At 38.8% G+C, this 17824-nt stretch overlaps 1 protein-coding gene across 3 annotated transcripts in view; it reads right to left on the bottom strand.

Moving 5' to 3' along the window:
• Positions 1-962: 962 nt before the first annotated feature.
• Positions 963-17824, bottom strand: part of RFX7 (regulatory factor X7) — a 139784-nt gene continuing 122922 nt past the window's right edge. For all 3 annotated transcript variants that reach the window (XM_066387993.1, XM_066387995.1, XM_066387994.1), the window contains 5 exons: positions 15289-15405; positions 13905-13989; positions 13074-13281; positions 8723-9018; positions 963-7209 (listed from right to left, as the gene is read on the bottom strand). In XM_066387993.1, coding sequence (XP_066244090.1) covers positions 3925-7209; positions 8723-9018; positions 13074-13281; positions 13905-13989; positions 15289-15405 — 3991 coding nt within the window. In that variant the 3' untranslated portion in view covers positions 963-3924. The remainder of the gene's footprint in view (positions 7210-8722; positions 9019-13073; positions 13282-13904; positions 13990-15288; positions 15406-17824) is intronic.

Below are 17824 nucleotides of genomic sequence, written 5' to 3'. Positions count from 1 at the left end.
GGGTGGTACGTATAAAAAGGTTGACTATCCCTGTATTAAATGAACCCTGCTGTCTCTAAAATTCTTAAGCTAAACATAGTGTCCGTATAGTTTTAGCCAGTGTTAAGTTTTCTCTAACTTGCTACCAGAAGCACCTCAGGTACTATATAATATTTTCACCCCCCGATTTTCTTACTGGTTCATTATATCCACCAGTGTTTGTTTTGATCATCTGCTCTTATTTAAATTTTTTCTTTTGTCATTGATAATCCTAAAATACTTATTTTAAATTAACATCTAGTAGTTCACTACTTTTATCTTGAGTGATTGCTGTCATTCTTAGAATTTTTATTTTCTTCAAGTACTTTAGAACTTGGTTTGAAGCTCATCTTGTGTGGGAGTCTTCCTGATTTTCACCTCCGCCCTTCTGAATCTCTCCACTCTTTCCCCTTTTACAAATAACTGCTTCCACCACATGCCCACACTCAGGGCTCCAGTCCGGTGGTGACCGTCGGGCTATTACAGACCTACATAAGTCTGTACACAGACAAGCAGGCCGTTGGCTCAGGCCCTGGCTACACTATATTATAGTCCATACAATGCAAGTTATGTTGCTTCATCTCAGTTTCCTTTCAAGAGTGAGGAGGCTCCATCTCAGACTCTGGTCACTATTCTATAGGAGTTAAGAGTTGTGCTTAAAATATCTCCATTTTTTTCTATTATTTTTCTTTTCAAAGCTCCAAGAATATACATATCAAGATACTCCATAGACTAACACTTTAAAGCAAACACTTTATAAATGAGATTTTTTTTAGACAACATAAACCTCTATGTCACGAGCCATTTATTAGCAATAAATCCTAAGTGAACAGCAGAGTTCTGATGGCTGTTCCCATTATCTGTGTATCCTTCGGGATTAATAGCAGAGAGCAGATTAGCAGCCATCTTGTGTCTCGTACTGATGTTGAGCCATTTCCCCGAATTTCATGAGCTCAAAGGTAGAATGACAACAGGTCTGTTTATAAGATGGCATGTTGCCTATATAAAATAGATCCCATCAATCACCTTAAGATCCAGACAGTTTAATATAAAATGTTTTTAATTGATTTTGAAAACATTTAAAAAACAATTTTTGAGCACTTTCAATAAAAAAAGAGAACTGAAATGCTACTGCAATATCCAACTACTGTAGTTTTAGCAGGTACAACAGACAACAAAACATTGGGGAAATCTGACTTTTTGCACTAAATGAAAACATGAAACAGGGCTTGTCTTTGTCATTTATGGTGTAGTTAAGCACATTATAGTACAAGACTACTATATGAACCTCAGATGCACTGCACAAAACACTTTCCTTCTTGTCAGTTCAAAAGTCAGTGCTTATTGCAATTATATGCAAAATTATTTACTTCATGAAGTCTTATCATGATAAACAGTATGCAAAATGTTTTAAACATCAAAACAATGAAAATAATCTGATAAAAGTACATATTCAACAATAACTAAGCAGAAATACTAAACATAAAAAAGTAAGTAACTTGTGAATAACTATGCTTGCCTGGTTAACACTGAACCAGTTTCAATACAGCCAAGGGGGAAAAAAAAAGTGGTTACAGGAATACCTAGTACTGTACAAGATAAGTCAATAACACTCATGCACATTTTGTGATCATGTATTAACATGGTGAAGCAAACTAAATTTAATTCTTCCTGCTGTAATATTCTCATGTAAGAGAATAAGAAATAGAAATATCTCATTGAGATCAATGCACATTGCTACATAAGACAATTTTATCTGTCACTTTGATGACATTTTGTCTTTTCATAATGAAACACATTTAAAAAGTTTAATCTGTGGACTGTATTGGTTGCATTTATCCTAAGAGATGTGCCTACCACAGGTTCAACAAATTTAGTGCAATATATGAACCCCAGAAAGTTTGCTGGACGAATTCAACCAAATTTAAAGTGTTTGCTGCAATACTGTACAGGGGGTTAAAAATCCTCCAGTTTTTATATTTTTATCAAAAAGATTTCCATTAGTTTTTATATTAGTAGGAAGCTAATAATGTAAACATGGGATTAGAATGGCCTCAAAATCTCCTTTTCAGAGTATCTCATATAGAAAGGCTCCCATCATTTGTTAAGAGAAATCACACAGTTTCCTTTGGGTATTGCATACTTTGGTGTGCAGTAGTGCTGTGTCTCAATGTACAGTGAAGAAATAACTAGCATCAAGGAAAAATTTCTAACAGATTATTAAATCAAGATAACAGCAAACACACACAAATGCCAATAACTAGGACATATCAATATATAAACCTCTGAGCCAACCCTAGCACCATTTATTTATCAAAATATATTAATACCCTACCTTGCAAATTTAGTGAACATCGAAACCTTATTAAATTCTTCACAATTTGTTAAATATTCACTGATTGTAGTCTTCTGATTGACTTACTAATTGAGGTAAAGGAAAACTTAGCTAGGTTCAAGGTAGCATAGCAATGGTTTAATGTTGTTAGCTTTAAAAACTTAATGGCATTTTGAAAATCTATCTTAAGGTAATTGTGAAAACAGTTAAACGGAGCTGTCAACTAGTGAGCAGATTTGTGTCAACATGAAAGTCATAAATAACTATTCATAAAACAAAATGGGAGCCATTGAGAGAAACATTTTAAAACAAATCCTGAGTGCTTACTTTGCAATTGTGGTTATCACAAGAAATAAATTAAGCATGTAATAAAATGCTCCTCTTCTTCAAGTACTATTAATATCCCCCTTTGTTTTATCAGAGATATAAAAATTTGTGGCTTCAGACCTCAGGTGGTGAAATGTTTTTTGTTCAGTTTCTTAATGTTCTCTCCTCCCTCCTGCTTGCTTTTCAAAGCTGTCCCATGATCAAATTGTATTATTATACTCAGGAGTAGTGACAGAGTCAGTTACTAAATTGAGTACTTAAGAATAAAGAATATTATAATTAAAAAAAATTCAAAATAAATCTTAAACAATATTTTAATATGTGCATGCAGCTGTTGTGATTAAAGTAAGAAAATGCTTTTACTGTCCTTCTAAACTCCCCTATCTCAATTATCAAATAATAAAACATAAAATATTTTCTTAACATGCTTGTATTTATTCTATCAAATTACAATGTTTGGAGCTATGTATTGTATACTTGTGTGTGTGTGTTTGTATGACTGTGAATTTTGGCTCCATATTCAAATCATCTTAAAATAAGATAATGCAAGGTCACAAATATAAATGGCTACTAATGTCTTCTTTTAAAAATTATAGTGCAGTTTTTGCTTTCTTTAAATTAATATTTAATTTTTTGTGTTTTTTTCCCCCTATTTAAGCCCTTCACTGCAGGTGCAAATGGTACTGAAGTCCCAGAAAGTCCTATAGAGATTTTTCATTCTACAGTAGCTCTATGCTTCAAGCCTAAATACATACAATAACCTGAATATTATCCCTGTTTCAAGGAAGAACTTGTCTACAATTCACCTTATCTATGATTCATATCTAAAAGATAATGTCAATAACAAAAAAAAGCCGATGCCTAAAATCAATGGTTTCCTCTAAATTCTGTGTATATCAACCAATGAATTAAAATTAACTTATACAAAATAAAAGATCTAGACTGCTCTTGTAATAGCTGGTTAGTCAATTGTTTACTAGCAAACAATGTGATTAAAATGGGGAACATTATAAAACTTAAAACCTAATACTTGTTCTTCTACAGCCTACTGTCTTTTCAGAATCTTTTTAAGAACTGAGGCGAGTCTAACCATTTCTTATTGAAGAAGAAACCACTTCTGCAGCAAACTCTTTTAAAATGTCACAATTAATAGTAAGTGTTTCTGCTGCGGGAGGCACTTCCATTAAGACAAATACAATACATATGTCTTTAGATACAGTGTGCTACATATTATAAAACACAATTTAACCCAGCATTTCAACAGCAGGGTGGTCCTTGCTTTCTATCCATTCAAAACCTGATGAAGTCATAGAGCTCATGGATTCACTGCAGATTTGTTGAAATAATGGGTCATTCTTTAATTCTTCCAGTGTAGCTTCATCATCTTGTCCCTGTTGACGACCTGGATCAAACAGTAGATTTGGGTCTAAAGTGTTCAAATCATTGATGCTGCCTGAGAGGTCAGAAGACAACCTGATGTCGCTAGAAAAATCAGGTGCAGTATTAGTGAGATCAGATGCTACCTGACCTACCACCAGCTGCTGGTTGGTTTGCAAGCCGTCTTCACTCAACAGGTCTTTAACAGTGCTACTGAAATCTAATTGCTGCTCTCCAATTTCTGATTGTGCTTGATTATCTCCAGGAGAAAAACTGATCTGATCGGTGCTATTACTTTTGGTGAGGTAAGATGGTGTTTGGAATTCATAAACAGAAGTGCTGGAGTCGATCATATTCTGAGGATTGGCACTAGGAAAAACAGTGGAAGTTTCCAAAATCTGAGTGAGATTCATCCGAGCTGTGTAATTGGAGGGCAGGTTGTTCATGCCCAAACCTCTAACTGCATCATCATTGTCAGAATCCAGTTTACTCAACAAAACATTGGTTATTTTTTTACTGTTTGTTTGCTTCTGAAGAGCATTCGGGAAGGTTGTCTGCATCATGACTGTCAATGGAACCGACTGACTTCTTTGAGCGATGTTGTTGGCACATGCGTCTGTGTGAACATTAGAGAAAACATGAACTTCTGGGGTGACTGGACTTCCAAAGGGGGTCACGTTAGATCGGGGGATATTAGATACTGGATAGAGGGTGCTCCCACTAAGATTACGTTGGCGATGAACAGCAGGGCTCACACTCCGGCACCTGAAGTTGCTGCTGGCAGATGAATTAGTTCCTTTATTATCAAGAGGGGCAGGGACCGCAAAACCCTCCTGTTTGTTGGTGTTATTTACAGTGGCACCTTGATGTTGCACAGGAGAGACAGGAGTCAAACGACCAAAATGAGTGTCATGATGTCTGGATTGGGACTGATAAGACTGTCCAGGCACAGCAAAAGCATGAGGTTTTCTGAAACGGTCTTCCACTAGTTCCTGATAGCTTGGGAGAATGCCATGGCCCGAAACTGAGGAATTCCCAACCCCGCCATACCCATTATTCATCCATTCAAGCTTGGTTTTGTCAGGGTGTGTGGCCATGGGTCTTTGCATCGGTTTCACAGGACTACTTGAGACAATGCTGGCATCATGGTATGCCATACTGGAGCTTATAGGGGTAAATGCAAATGGATTCCTGCACTCAACAGGGCTGGGAGGAACACTGCTGCTGCAGTTAGAATGTGGAGTACCAATGGGCGTATGCCGGCTACTTCCTAGAGCACTATCCACAGGTGTGGTCTGGGCTAGCCTGGAGCAGGGGCTCTCCCGTGACAGACTCTGAGACCCAGCAATCATTTCAGAGGTTGGGGTTGGGGTTGGGGTTGGGGTTGGAGTTGGAGTAGGAGTGGGTGTGGGTGTGGGCGTGTGGATCGGAGTGCCATTGCTATGGATTGGATGATAGAAGTGGGTGCTGGAGGCATGAGATGACATTGGAGCTCCTGGAGTTACTGACTGATTCTGGAGAGTCATCCCCAGACAGTTACCATAAGAATGAGAATTGTTCATTGACATTTGCTGCTCCATAAGAACCAGCTCTTCCACAATACTATCTTGTGTAAGTTCATCATCAAAAGGAAAGTAGCTTTCACTTGTTTGGGAAACAGAAGGCTCAAAATCTTTCAGTTCGGACTGCAGAGGTAACTGATCTGAAGACTGTGCTTGTATTTGATTCAAAGAAGATTCCTGTAACTGGCTATGTAGCTGCTGGGTGTATGTGTCCTGTGGCATTCCTTCTAATTCCCAAACAGATTTCTCTAAGTCATTGATATCAGAGTGCTCAGGAATTGTCATAACACTGACATCTTGCTGCTGTTCACAGGCGGCAGATACAAACTCAGAATCCTTAGTGATCTGTTGCCATTCATTTGGATTAAAGCTGCCATCTGTTTTTGAATCACTGTCTAAGAGAAAGACACTCCCTTCAAGTTTTACTTTTATATCTGGAGATGATGATGGTGTTTGTGGTTCCAAAGCCGAATCACTGGTAATAAGAGTAGAAGAAGTCAAGGGTTGATTTGCCATTACGTGGGAGCTGACATTTACGGATACTTTGCTAGGAATCGGAGCACCTGCTGTTGAACTTTCCGTTTTCCCTGAATGTGGTACCTTTTGGTCCTTCTTAACACTGCCTGGTTTCTGACCTTCTAGGACAACTGCAGAAAGCTGTTCCACAATTGGTTTCTTTACAGGAGGCATCTGGGACTCTTGCAATGCAGAAGGCAGTCGCTTTCTGGGACCTTTAGTGCATAATTTAGGGTCTTTATTTACTGAGTCACCATTAGATGGTGAGCTGGTGCTGGTGAATGTTAAGTTCTGAGTGGCAACTGGGAGCATGACAGTGCTTTGATTACTGCCTGTTGAAGTGCCTGACAGAGTTTCACTAGAGCGACTTTTACATTTGGTCCTCTGGTCACAGACCTTAGTTGCTTTTACTTCAGTGACACCTTCATTGGAAGGTTTTTGCACTACTCCATCTGTGTTGCTTTTCTGTCCCAACAGGACACTAGGTGTTGTTTTAGGAGCTTTAGTACCATCAGCATTCTCTTGGCACTGTATAGGATGCTCGTCTGATGCTATTTCCGGTTCCATTTTGACTTCCACACCAGATGTTCCCCCAGCACCACTGGTCTTGGATCCAGGAGACTGAAGTGAAACCACAGAACCATTCTTGATCTGTGGAAAGGTCCTTGAATCTTCTGTTGCTCCTGTAGCACTGTTTAATGAGGCAGAATGTTTAAGAGGGGCACTACTGTTGCTGGGGGTGAGGGATATTGCTGTCATTTTCACCACATTTAAAGAACTCACATGTGAAGTGGGTACAACAGCGGTTTTGATGGGGCTGCTAGTAAAAAGGACAGTAGTTGGAGAGCGAATAGTGAGTGCACTGGTGTTGGCTGGTTTCGGTAAGATCTGAGGGTAGCGGTTCCGGGCAGAACGATCCCCACCAGGACTGGCTGGGATGTTCTGAGGAGTCTTTGGTGCCTGTTTCACAGACTGCATGTGCTGAGTGACCACTTGCACGTTGAGGGGGAGAACTTTGCCATCAGAAGAACTCATCGGACTTGGTGATGTTACCAACTGCCTGGTCCTCTGGACCTATGAAAAAGTGAAAAACAAACACACAAACAAAAACTGGTTTAACAAGTCGAGAACATTATCAGTAAATCACATACCAAGCTATGGAGTATTAAGGCATTTTCATAAAGTTATGCTGAAAAGAAAAAAATACAGCTATGTTAGATGAGAGTTCTTCTAAATCAGTTCTATACAATCAGCCATATGAATATCATAATAAATGCAACATACTACAATAGTTATAAAATACAGTATGTAAGAACATTAGGAAAATGAGTACGTGTTAAAATAATTTTTATAAGGAGATTGTAGGAAGAGGAGATAAAATCCTGAAGAAATATGCAACTATAAAAGTCTGCCAAGATGATGACTCACTCACAGGGAGACTATCTCATAAATGGTCCTCCTTGGATGCTAGTAACTAAACCACTGTGGGGAGGCCTCAGATAAAATTACTGTCTCCTCAAGTTTGCTCTACAGCGGACAGTGCAAGAATATGGTTACCAGGTAGTCCATGTTTTTTTTTTTTCTTTAATTCATTGAGAGGAGGGGAGGCAGAGACAGACTCCCACATGCACCCCAACCGGGATCCACCCGGCAGGTCTGCTAAAGGGCGATGTTCTGCTCATCTGGGGACCTTGCTCCATTGCTCCTACTGAGCTTTTCTTAGTGCCTGAGGCAGAGACCATGGAGTCATCCTGAGCCCCTGGGGTCAACTTGCTCCAATAGAGCCATAGCTGCAGGAGGGGCAAAGAAAAAGAAGAGAGAGAGAGAAGTGAGAGGGGAATGGGTGGAGAAGCAGATGGGTGCTTCTCCTGTGTGCCCTGACCGGGAATCGAATCAGGGACATCCGCATGCCAGGCAGATGTTCTACCACTGAGCCAAATGGCCATGGCAGTAGTCCATATTTAAATGATATGATAACGATGATGATAAAAACAGAAAAATTAACAAGATGAAATATCTCCTTAATTCATCTATATAACATACGATACCACCTTATTTTAGCATGATGCACTCTCATTTTCAAAGCCCCTTTATCATAACCTCAGCTGTGTCAGACAGGAACAGAGAAGGCCACCACCTCTATTTGTGGGTAAGGAAAAAAGACTCAGAGTAGCTAAGGGACTTGCCCAGTCTTATGTCCAGCAAGGTTAAAGCAGCATCAACACACATTACAATTTTGCTCCATCTGAATATTAAAAAGAAAAAAAACTTTAAACCTAAAAGAATGTTTGCAATTGCATCACCATGGTTTAGCTAGAGATGAAAAACTCTGAAAATGACTCATCTCTTAGAGAAAGCTCTTACTGGCTATACGCATATTTTATCTATCTTGGATCTTTGTATTCTCACTTAATGTAATCAACAAAGTATGTTCTTAATAAATGGAACTAAAGCTAAATCTATCTGTGGTCACAAAATCAGTTTATAACAGAATCTACTCCTCTGCCTCCGTCTCATGTGCCACTTTTAATGAAATGATCCATTTCCTACCATCCCAATAAGGCCAGACACTATTTAATGAAATTACCGGAATGGGACTAGGAACAGCTGCCACAACGATACCAATCGGTTGAGGAGAGAGGATTGCAGGGTTCCCATTAGAAAGATTAGGCACTCCATTGACTGTAGTGCCTTCTGGTTTTTTTGCTGTGGATTCTCCTGGCAAAGGGGATTGCAGTTTCTGTTCTTGCTGTTTCTTCTGGATTTTCCGTTGCAACTGCTGTTTAGCATCAATAGGCGATGGCAAAGTTTTCACTTGAGGCTGAAAGGAATTACTTTCAGCTGTAGGTATAAAAGCAGAAGGCTGGGTAATTCCTTTAATTCCTGAAAATAAACAGAAAGGAGAGCTGAAGTAAACACTCCTTCATGAAAAGCAGTCAGAGTTCAATTTCTTTGAGCATGCAGCCATCTACTGGACAAAGCATCCAAACCCAGCAAGCTTTAATTCACAATTTCTTTATAAAGCGTTAGTACTAGACTTCCAATTTATAAATGTTTGTCAATATGGTTTTAATGGGACACCTTAAAATATGGTTCGACTCAGGTAACAAGTTTCATTTGAACCCAAACAACAGATGATGATTTTGAAGAGCAGTAGCTACGTCACAGATATGCAGATGCTAAGATAAATAAATTTCAAGAGAACATGTTTGATATTTTATCAGTAGGTGTAAGAAATTTCCCTCCCTCCTTCTCTAATAGAAATTCATGAATCTTCTTGATTTTAATAGCACACAAGGGGCATTCAATAAATACTTGCTGAAACCATACATATCTTAGAAAAAAATTATATGCGGAAGTCTTTCATTCTACCAGAAATTCATGAAAATAAGCACTGCTAATTTAATTGTTACTGTGTAATTATTCCAGTACGACCTACAAGAAATTACGCAGGTTCTTACTAAGACTGAGATTAAGATATTTTGAAAAAGTGTCACCGAGAAAACCTTTTACAGCAGTAGTTAAGATCAACACTAGAAAAAGGAATAATAAAATAAGAGATAAGGCCCTCGCCGGCTAGCTCAGTGGCAGAGCTTCAGCCCGGTGTGTGGAAGTCCTGGATTCAATTCCCAGCCAGGGCACAGAGGAAAAGCGCTGATCTGCTTCTCCACTATTCCCCTCTTCTTTCTCTCTGTCTCTCTCTTCCCCTCCCACTGCCAAGGAGCAAAGTTGGCCCAGGGCGCTGAGGATGGCTCCATGGCCTCCATCTCAGGGGCTAGAATGGCTCCAGGTGCAATGGAGCAATGCCCCAGATGGGCAGAGCATCACACCCTAGTGGGCATGCTGGGTGGATCCCAGTCGGGCACATGTGGAAGTTGGTCTCTCTGCCTCCCTGCTTCTTACTTCAGAAAAAAAAGATAAATTTTAAGAAAAATTGATCATATAACACTATGATACTTTCTTTGAAAGCTCATTTCACATTTAGGGTGTAACATCATAGTGTAGGGACATCAGAAAGTGAGCTGTGGTTGGTAAAAGAGCAGTGAGAGGAAATGAGAGGACGACTCCATCCTGCTGGTACACCCTGCCATTCCTTTCCCCAGCCCCGGTTCTGCTGTTCATTGTTCTGTTAAAACTTAGGGAGGGGAGACAGCAAGGAGAGAAAGAAGTGACTGTAAACTCTCTTATTCCTCAATGATCACTTATCTTTTGACTAACCCCTGCCCCCTTTATCTTTTCAAATCCAGCTCAAATTGCACGGCATCCTCTTGGCCCCCAGTCTCAGCGCTGGCTTCCCGACACCTGCACCCCCGAGAGCCTCTGCCAGAGGCTCAAAGCTGCCTCACCCACCCCTCCGGCCAGGGTTTCTGGACAGAAATGAATTCCAAACAGCTGACTTACAAAAGAACATTTGTAACACAACCTGTCCTGTATAATATGGAAGCTAAATTTACAAAAAACCAAATTCATCCTTCAAAGGATGAAGTAATTAATCACTTCCAAAGGTATTAAAAAAGGGACAATGGCTGAAAACAAAATTTTAAGAGTGATTCTAAACGTATTTTGAGTAATGATGCAAATTTTTATCAATTTCCCAAGATGACTACTTTCACATAGGAAGAACACATGTTTACATTAGTAATTTTTAATATTTTTGTTAAAAAACCCCCACACTTTTATTTACATTTTATGCTTTAAAACTTCATTCAACAGTTCTCTCAGACTTTGTGAACAATGTTGGGAAACAAGACAAATGTTTCTTTTCCCCATGATACCTTCCCTAAATTCTCAATGTGTTAACGTACCCTTCTAGGTATGAGCAGGGGTAGAAGAAAAAGAACCCAGAAAGCTGAAGGGCCCCTATCATTTAAAACCTCATTTTGCCAGATAATAAGAAGACACTATGGTGTAACAGAGTTAACCTGGGCTACTATGCAGACAAATCAGATCTCAAATCCTGGCTCCACTCTTATCTGCCCACGGACAGATTACTTAACCTCTCCAAGTCTGTTTCCTCACCTGTATGATGGGAATAAATGTCACAGACTCACAGGACTGCTGGGGGGATAAATGACAAATGAGGTGACATAGACAAGCTGTCTAGCTATATAAGGCTGCCTAAGCACTTTCTGGCTCTTGTGTAAGTATACGCAAACAAACAGACTTGGGTCATATGGTTTACATCTAGAGAGGAAAAATTATGACAAGGCTCTAGGTAAGGAATTATTTTGCTGAAGTGGGTCCTCAACTGACCGTAAAATAAAAGGATAAAACAATTACAAACACACACACACCACAAAACTTAAGAGCTTCTGATAAGTATAAACTGAAAGAAAAAAGATTAATTATTAGAATGATTAAGACAAGAAAGGGAAGGTATTTCAGAGATTATAATTCTGACTGAGATAAATTTTGTAAATTTAAAAATAGTTAAATAATCAGAAGAATAATTTCTGGAAAACAAGTTTCATGTCAACATATTTTTTTTTCATAAAAATTGTCATTTCCGGCCCTGGACGGTTGGCTCTGGTAGAGCATCGGCCTGGCGTGTGGAAGTCCTGGGTTCGATTCCCAGCCAGGACTCACAGGAGAAGCACCCATCTGCTTCTCCACCCCTCCCCCTCTCCTTCCTCTCTGTCTCTTCCCCTCCCGCAGCCAAGGCTCCATTGGAGCAAAGTTGGCCCGGGCGCTGGGGATGGCTCCATGGCCTCTGCCTCAGGCGCTAGAGAGGCTCTGGTTGCAACAGAGCGATGCCCCAGATGGACAGAGCATTGCCCCCTGGTGGGCGTGCTGGGTGGATCCCGGTCGGGCGCATGCGGGAGTCTGTCTGACTGCCTCCCCTTTTCCAGCTTCAGAAAAATACACACACACACAAAAAATTGTCATTTCCTAGAGTAATAACACAAATTACTCAATCTTTTTTGGTTTACAAGGTATGACCAAAATGAGACATTTAAAACATTTCATCAGATACTTTATATAACCATTAATTTAGGAAGATGTAATTTATACCAACAATACTGTCAATTCCTAAAACTGTCAATTCTAAAATTCCTATTTAAATGAAAATACGCACTTGCATATTTAAAAAAAAAAAACCACTCGTGTTATTTTATAGTAACATTTCATATAGTTTATGCATTTTTTTGGATTTTTGGGTTTATTTGGGCCAAAATGACCACATATGCAGGGGGGCAAAATACTCCAGGGGAAGAACAGTTTCACAGCTTCTCTTATATCATATATATCTGAAATTAAGGCGGGAACTACATGGAGGTGGGAGAAAGCAAGGCAGCAGCATCAACAAGATTTTGTGCTCTCTTGAGTAATAGCCCTTCCAGGGGTATTACTTCTGGTATTTCAAAGGTGTGTTAACCTAGATACCTAGGTCTGGCTTAAAACCTTTTACTAAAGAAGTTACAGGCCTGGGGCATGACTATCCACCATGACCTGCCCGGTTAGGAATTTATAATAAGACATACAGTTTATTTTATGTAAGACTAGGGCACCTCTCATATTGTCCAGAGATCATTTTATTTATAAGCATTAGTTTCTGGGATAGGAGTCTTTCAAGTAATTTTGAAATTTAATTACTAATTTAGATACATATATATATATATACTTAAAAGTACATATACCCATATTCTTTACATTTTAAAACAGCAATGGAAAAGTTAGCACCAAGTAGGAAATCTTAAAAGTTTTATATCTCAGCAGAGTAATATACAGCTTTAAGCTTTAAAACAAAAGGGCTGTTATTATTACTATTTTTGTTGGCTCAACAAACCTGTGTAAATTTAGTGTTAAGTGAAGTAAGAGTGAACTCATACAAATACTAAAAAGACAAAGAGGTTCTTTGGCTAACGACTTCTTTTGCTACCGACTCTGAAGACAGTCACACCCCTGTCAAGTTTAGCTTGTGAACAGTAATTCTGTACCTGGTGGTGCTGCTGCCATCACAGTTAGAGCTGCCATGGACTTGGTGCCTATGTAATGACTTTTGACAAGGAAGCGGGCTAATTCCAAGACTGTGTCAAATGGCTGGCTTAACACTTTCTGGGCCCACTCACACACAAGACGGCAAGCAGAAGAAATAACTTCTTCGTCAATATTCTGAAGCTGCCCAGAAGGTTCAGCTCCTTCCAACTAAACAAAAGAAAAAGGGAAAGTTAACTTTTAAAAGAAAGTTCAGAGAAATTAAACTGAAGCACATTTCAAGGTATGTATCCTTAATTAGGAGATATGCTCTAAATCTGTCAGGTCCAAGTATCATGAAGTTGGCAGACGTGTAAGAGCCCTGCAAATGAAAGGCCTATGCCTGCACCCACCAGTACAGCTTAACATTTAAATGGTTGTTAAACATATATGAAGACTAAGAGATATTTTGAATCTTTCTAAAAGCCTTTTCTGACATCAATAAAACTATACTATTAGTCATATTTTCTCTTCTGTAAACATTACACACACACACACCACACACTACTCTATAACTTAATTTTTCCTCCTAACAATATATATATTATCAATATATATTATGGATACATTTACAAATCACTGTTTATATCTTGTTCCCCTAATTTTAGAAGTAATATTGATTTAAGTCACATAAACATTTTTTAGCCACTGCTCAATTTTTTTTCTCATTTATTTTGTAAAAGGCAGAATTCCTGGTCCCTGTTTTTTATCTAAAGGAGACTATGCAGTATGTATTTCAATGTGGATATTAAGGTACAATTCAAGTTATTGAAACGAAAAGGCAAAATTCTTACCCCATCTCCAGTTTTGTGAAAGTCAAGATTGGGCAGTGTTGGCATATGAACAAAAGCTTTTTTTCTTAATCCACTGTAGCAATATGTAATGAACAGTTAAGGTCTAAAGTATTCTACATTAAATGAACTTCTTATATAATTAGCACTTGAGAAGTAACCATATATGAAATTAAAATAAAATCAGAACAAAATAACATCTTCCTTCAAAGGTCTTCTGTAAGAGAAACCTTAATATTATAAACTCGGGATTTTTATACTCCTTTGAAATGGGAATAGTCTTTGTAGAATGTTACTGTCTTAAATGAAACAAAATAGTTCTCATCTGTTATAAATTTAATGAATAAATGTTTCTAATAAACTGTGCCAGCCACTAGCAACAAGCAGGTCAGAAGGAAAGAAATATCCAGATGGAAACCTGGAACAGCTAAGGGAAACTTTAGCCCAGGGCACTGGGACAAAAACAACTCTTAAGAGTGTCACAAGGGCTTTAACCTTTTCGTTCCTCTTTTTCCACTGAAACACAAAGGATTATCGCCTGTAACATGCCAAAGACGCATCAAGTCATTTTTGTCTGTACTGGGAAAACAAGGACAGGTCATGTAACAATTGGTTAAAGAACACCTGGAACCATTTTAGAAAAGCAGTCGGAATTCCACCTTCCCCTCCTCTCCTTCATTGTAGTGAATTTTTATGCTGTGAAAAAAGCCAAGAGCTAAGCAGAGAGAGAGGGGAAGTACTTCTAATATGATACAGAGATCTTCTATTTTACAATCTTTTTCCAAGAGTAGGAAGAACTTTAATAAAGTCTTAATTTTCATTTCCTTGTTTCTGTTTGCTCCTAAGTTTTCTCTATTACAAGAGGGACCTCTTCTATCCCCTGGCTCTAAATTTAATACAGGCTTTAAACAGTTGGCTGAAAAGTACTTTAAAAGAGAACTAATGTCCCAGTACAACTTCCACAAGAAATTTTTTTGAATGTTATGTATTTTGCAATACATAGGCCCCCATGTTTCTAATTGAGAGGAAGGAAAGAAGGTAAGCTAACATCTTTGTTCACCTTTTTGCTAATTTACAATTGCTGTACTGTGGCATGCCTTGGTCATCCTTATTGTTAAAGAAACGGAGATGAGACTATTAAGAACATATTACAGTGACAGAATAAGGTAAAATCTATCACAATCTTAATAACCACTACTTGTTATTTCTCTTGTAGTTTGACAAGCAGCTGAAAAACAACATTTGCAATTATTTTGCTAAGTACTTTTGGGTTGTTTATATTTATTAATTCAAATTTATTTCTAAATATAATTGCTGGTTGAACTATGACAGATGTTCTATAAGTGAAAACTTAGAGATTACTAAAAACCATTCTGGTAAAGGATATTTAGATTTGCCTCTCGTGCCCAGACGACGTGCCTTCATGTTTGGAAAGACATTCTTCATAATCTTTCCAAAGTCAGCAGCACTTAGTGGATGATAACCAAGATTGTCACAATAGCTCCTGAAAAAAAGGAGGGACCAATTAAGAGAGCAACACAACTCAGAAATACACAGCACAGGGTTATTTCAACACAATTTGATCCCCTTGATAAAGTAAAAAAACACACCTTCAAGGCATTCACCACAATTTTCACTGATATATATATATGACCAACATTCTCTGGAGACAACTCAGGGTTAGCTTGTGTATTACTGCTTTCTACAGCATTCAAGGAATTTGCAGTAAGAGATACTGGGGGTCTAATTTTTCAACTACAATCCAACTCTGCATTCTGAAATGAGCATATCCAGCTCATGTAGCAGGGCAGTAAGTTTCCACATATTTATCAAGCTTTACATACTGGGATAATTTCCAATATAAGCATATGTACGTCAGATATTAGAGACAAAACTACTACATAGTTTAAAATAGAAACGTGATACATTAGAATTAAAAAGGACCTTAGAAATCATCTATACCAACACCTCATTTTGCCCATAAGGGATAAAACAAAGGCACAGAGAGAAGTTCCAAAGGTCCAGAGTTCTCTCCTCACCCCTACCCATCACCATTACTGCCACGAAAAAGTCCTTTGTAAGGCCGTAACTTCAAGTGAGACCAGGAAAACAAAAAATTACTACTGGAATCAGGTGTTCTGTTATTCTCTAAATATGCCGGTAAAGGACAGTCCCTCCTCCACCAGTTCAGCAGCAGGTCAAAGCCACATCTTCTCTGGCTGCCAAGGTCCTCCTCACAGCAGCAGCCTGTGGGAGAACCACTAACTGAGAAATACTGAAGGGGAAGTCAGAGGAACTCCCAAGGACTTCAGTCAAGTCTCCTGACCTCACTCTCTCCCAAGTCCCATTTTAGCACCAACCAGAGCAGCTTCTTGATGAAGACAAACAGTGAAGAGCCAGAGAGGTTTAGGATGAAGAAACCATAGGAAAACAACTGGCAGGCCTGGTGGGCAACTGTAACTGGGACTTGAGTTCTTGCAGACTGCTCAATAAACATCCTGGCAACATTTCTGAAGTGACGTGAACACAAGACATTGAAATAGGAGATACTCAAGAGAAGGTAGGACCTCTGGGAGCCTTACTCGAGAGAAAAGGGGTAGGTCTGCAGACAATGGTATCTTTCTTTATCGTGCCCTCCCTACCTCCATAGCAAAACCCACATTCCTCTGCTGGTGCTGGAGAGGCAAGAGATGCCCACAAACACCCGCCCAACAGAGCAGGGAGAAGGGAAAGGGGCTAACACGTACTGAGAGTCCCCTCTATAGAACCATTTAGAATCATCATATTCAAATGGAGACTAAATGCAATATTTTGGTAAAGGAACTGAGATTTAAGTTAACCTGAGGGGTGACTATTTTTGGGTGCTGACAATTTAAATAAATTGTATTAAGTTATAACCATTTTGGTAGCAAGTTAAATCGTCGTCTTTATGGCTTAAACCAGCACAGAATGAAAATGTGAATGAAGCTCCTTGTACCTAAGAAACTGGACACATGTTGTTTCCTTTGCCTGGATCATTAGTTCCCTTATCCTTCAAGTACCAGCTTAAATGTTATGATTTTGAAAGGATCTCTTCTGACTACCATCTCTAAAGCAATGCCCTCCTGCCACTTCCTAATCATGTTCCCTTTCAGTGTACTGTTTCTATTCTTTTCATGAACTACATAGTAGTAGCCAATTTACTTGTTGTCTCCTCAGTCAGGGCAGAAACCATATATATGGGTGAGCAAAAGTAGGTTTACAGTTATAATACAAATAAATAATAACACAAGCATAAACTTTTGTGTACTAACAACTGTAAATCTTTATTTGCCAATCCCATCTATCTAGTTCACTATTTTATTCTCAGCACTAGGAACAACAAGATTTAAGAGTCACATTAAGCTAGCCTGACCTGTGGTGGCACAGTGGATAAAGCGTTGACCTGGAATACTGAGGCTGCCACTTTAAAACCCTGGGCTTGCCCAGTCAAGGCACATACAAGAAGCAACTACAAGTTGATGCTTCCTGCTCTGCCCCCCCTTCTTTTTCAAATCAATAACAAAAAACTAAAAAAGTAAAAGGAGTACAGTATATATCTGTTAAGTCCATGTGTGGTCTAACATGTTATTTAAGGCCAGTGTTTTCTTATCGATTTTCTCTATGAATGATCAATCCATTGATTTAAGTAAGATATTACAGTGCCTACTACTATTATTTTATTATAAATAAATTTTTATTAATGTTAATGGAGTGACATCAATAAATCAAGGTACATATATTCAAAGAAAACATGTCCAGGTTATCTTGTCATTCAATTATGTTGCATACCCATCACCCAAAGTCAGATTGTCCTCCGTCACCCTCTATCTAGTTGTCTTTGTGCCCCTTCCCCTCTCCCTCCTTCCCTCCCGTGCCCCCTCCCCACCCCGGTAAGCACCACA

The sequence above is a fragment of the Saccopteryx leptura genome, chromosome 6, assembly GCF_036850995.1.
Source record: "Saccopteryx leptura isolate mSacLep1 chromosome 6, mSacLep1_pri_phased_curated, whole genome shotgun sequence".
In the NCBI taxonomy this organism is placed as follows: Eukaryota; Metazoa; Chordata; class Mammalia; order Chiroptera; family Emballonuridae; genus Saccopteryx; species Saccopteryx leptura.
The sequence above is the reverse complement of the archived record's forward strand: the minus strand, read 5'-3'. Positions and strand labels throughout refer to the sequence as shown.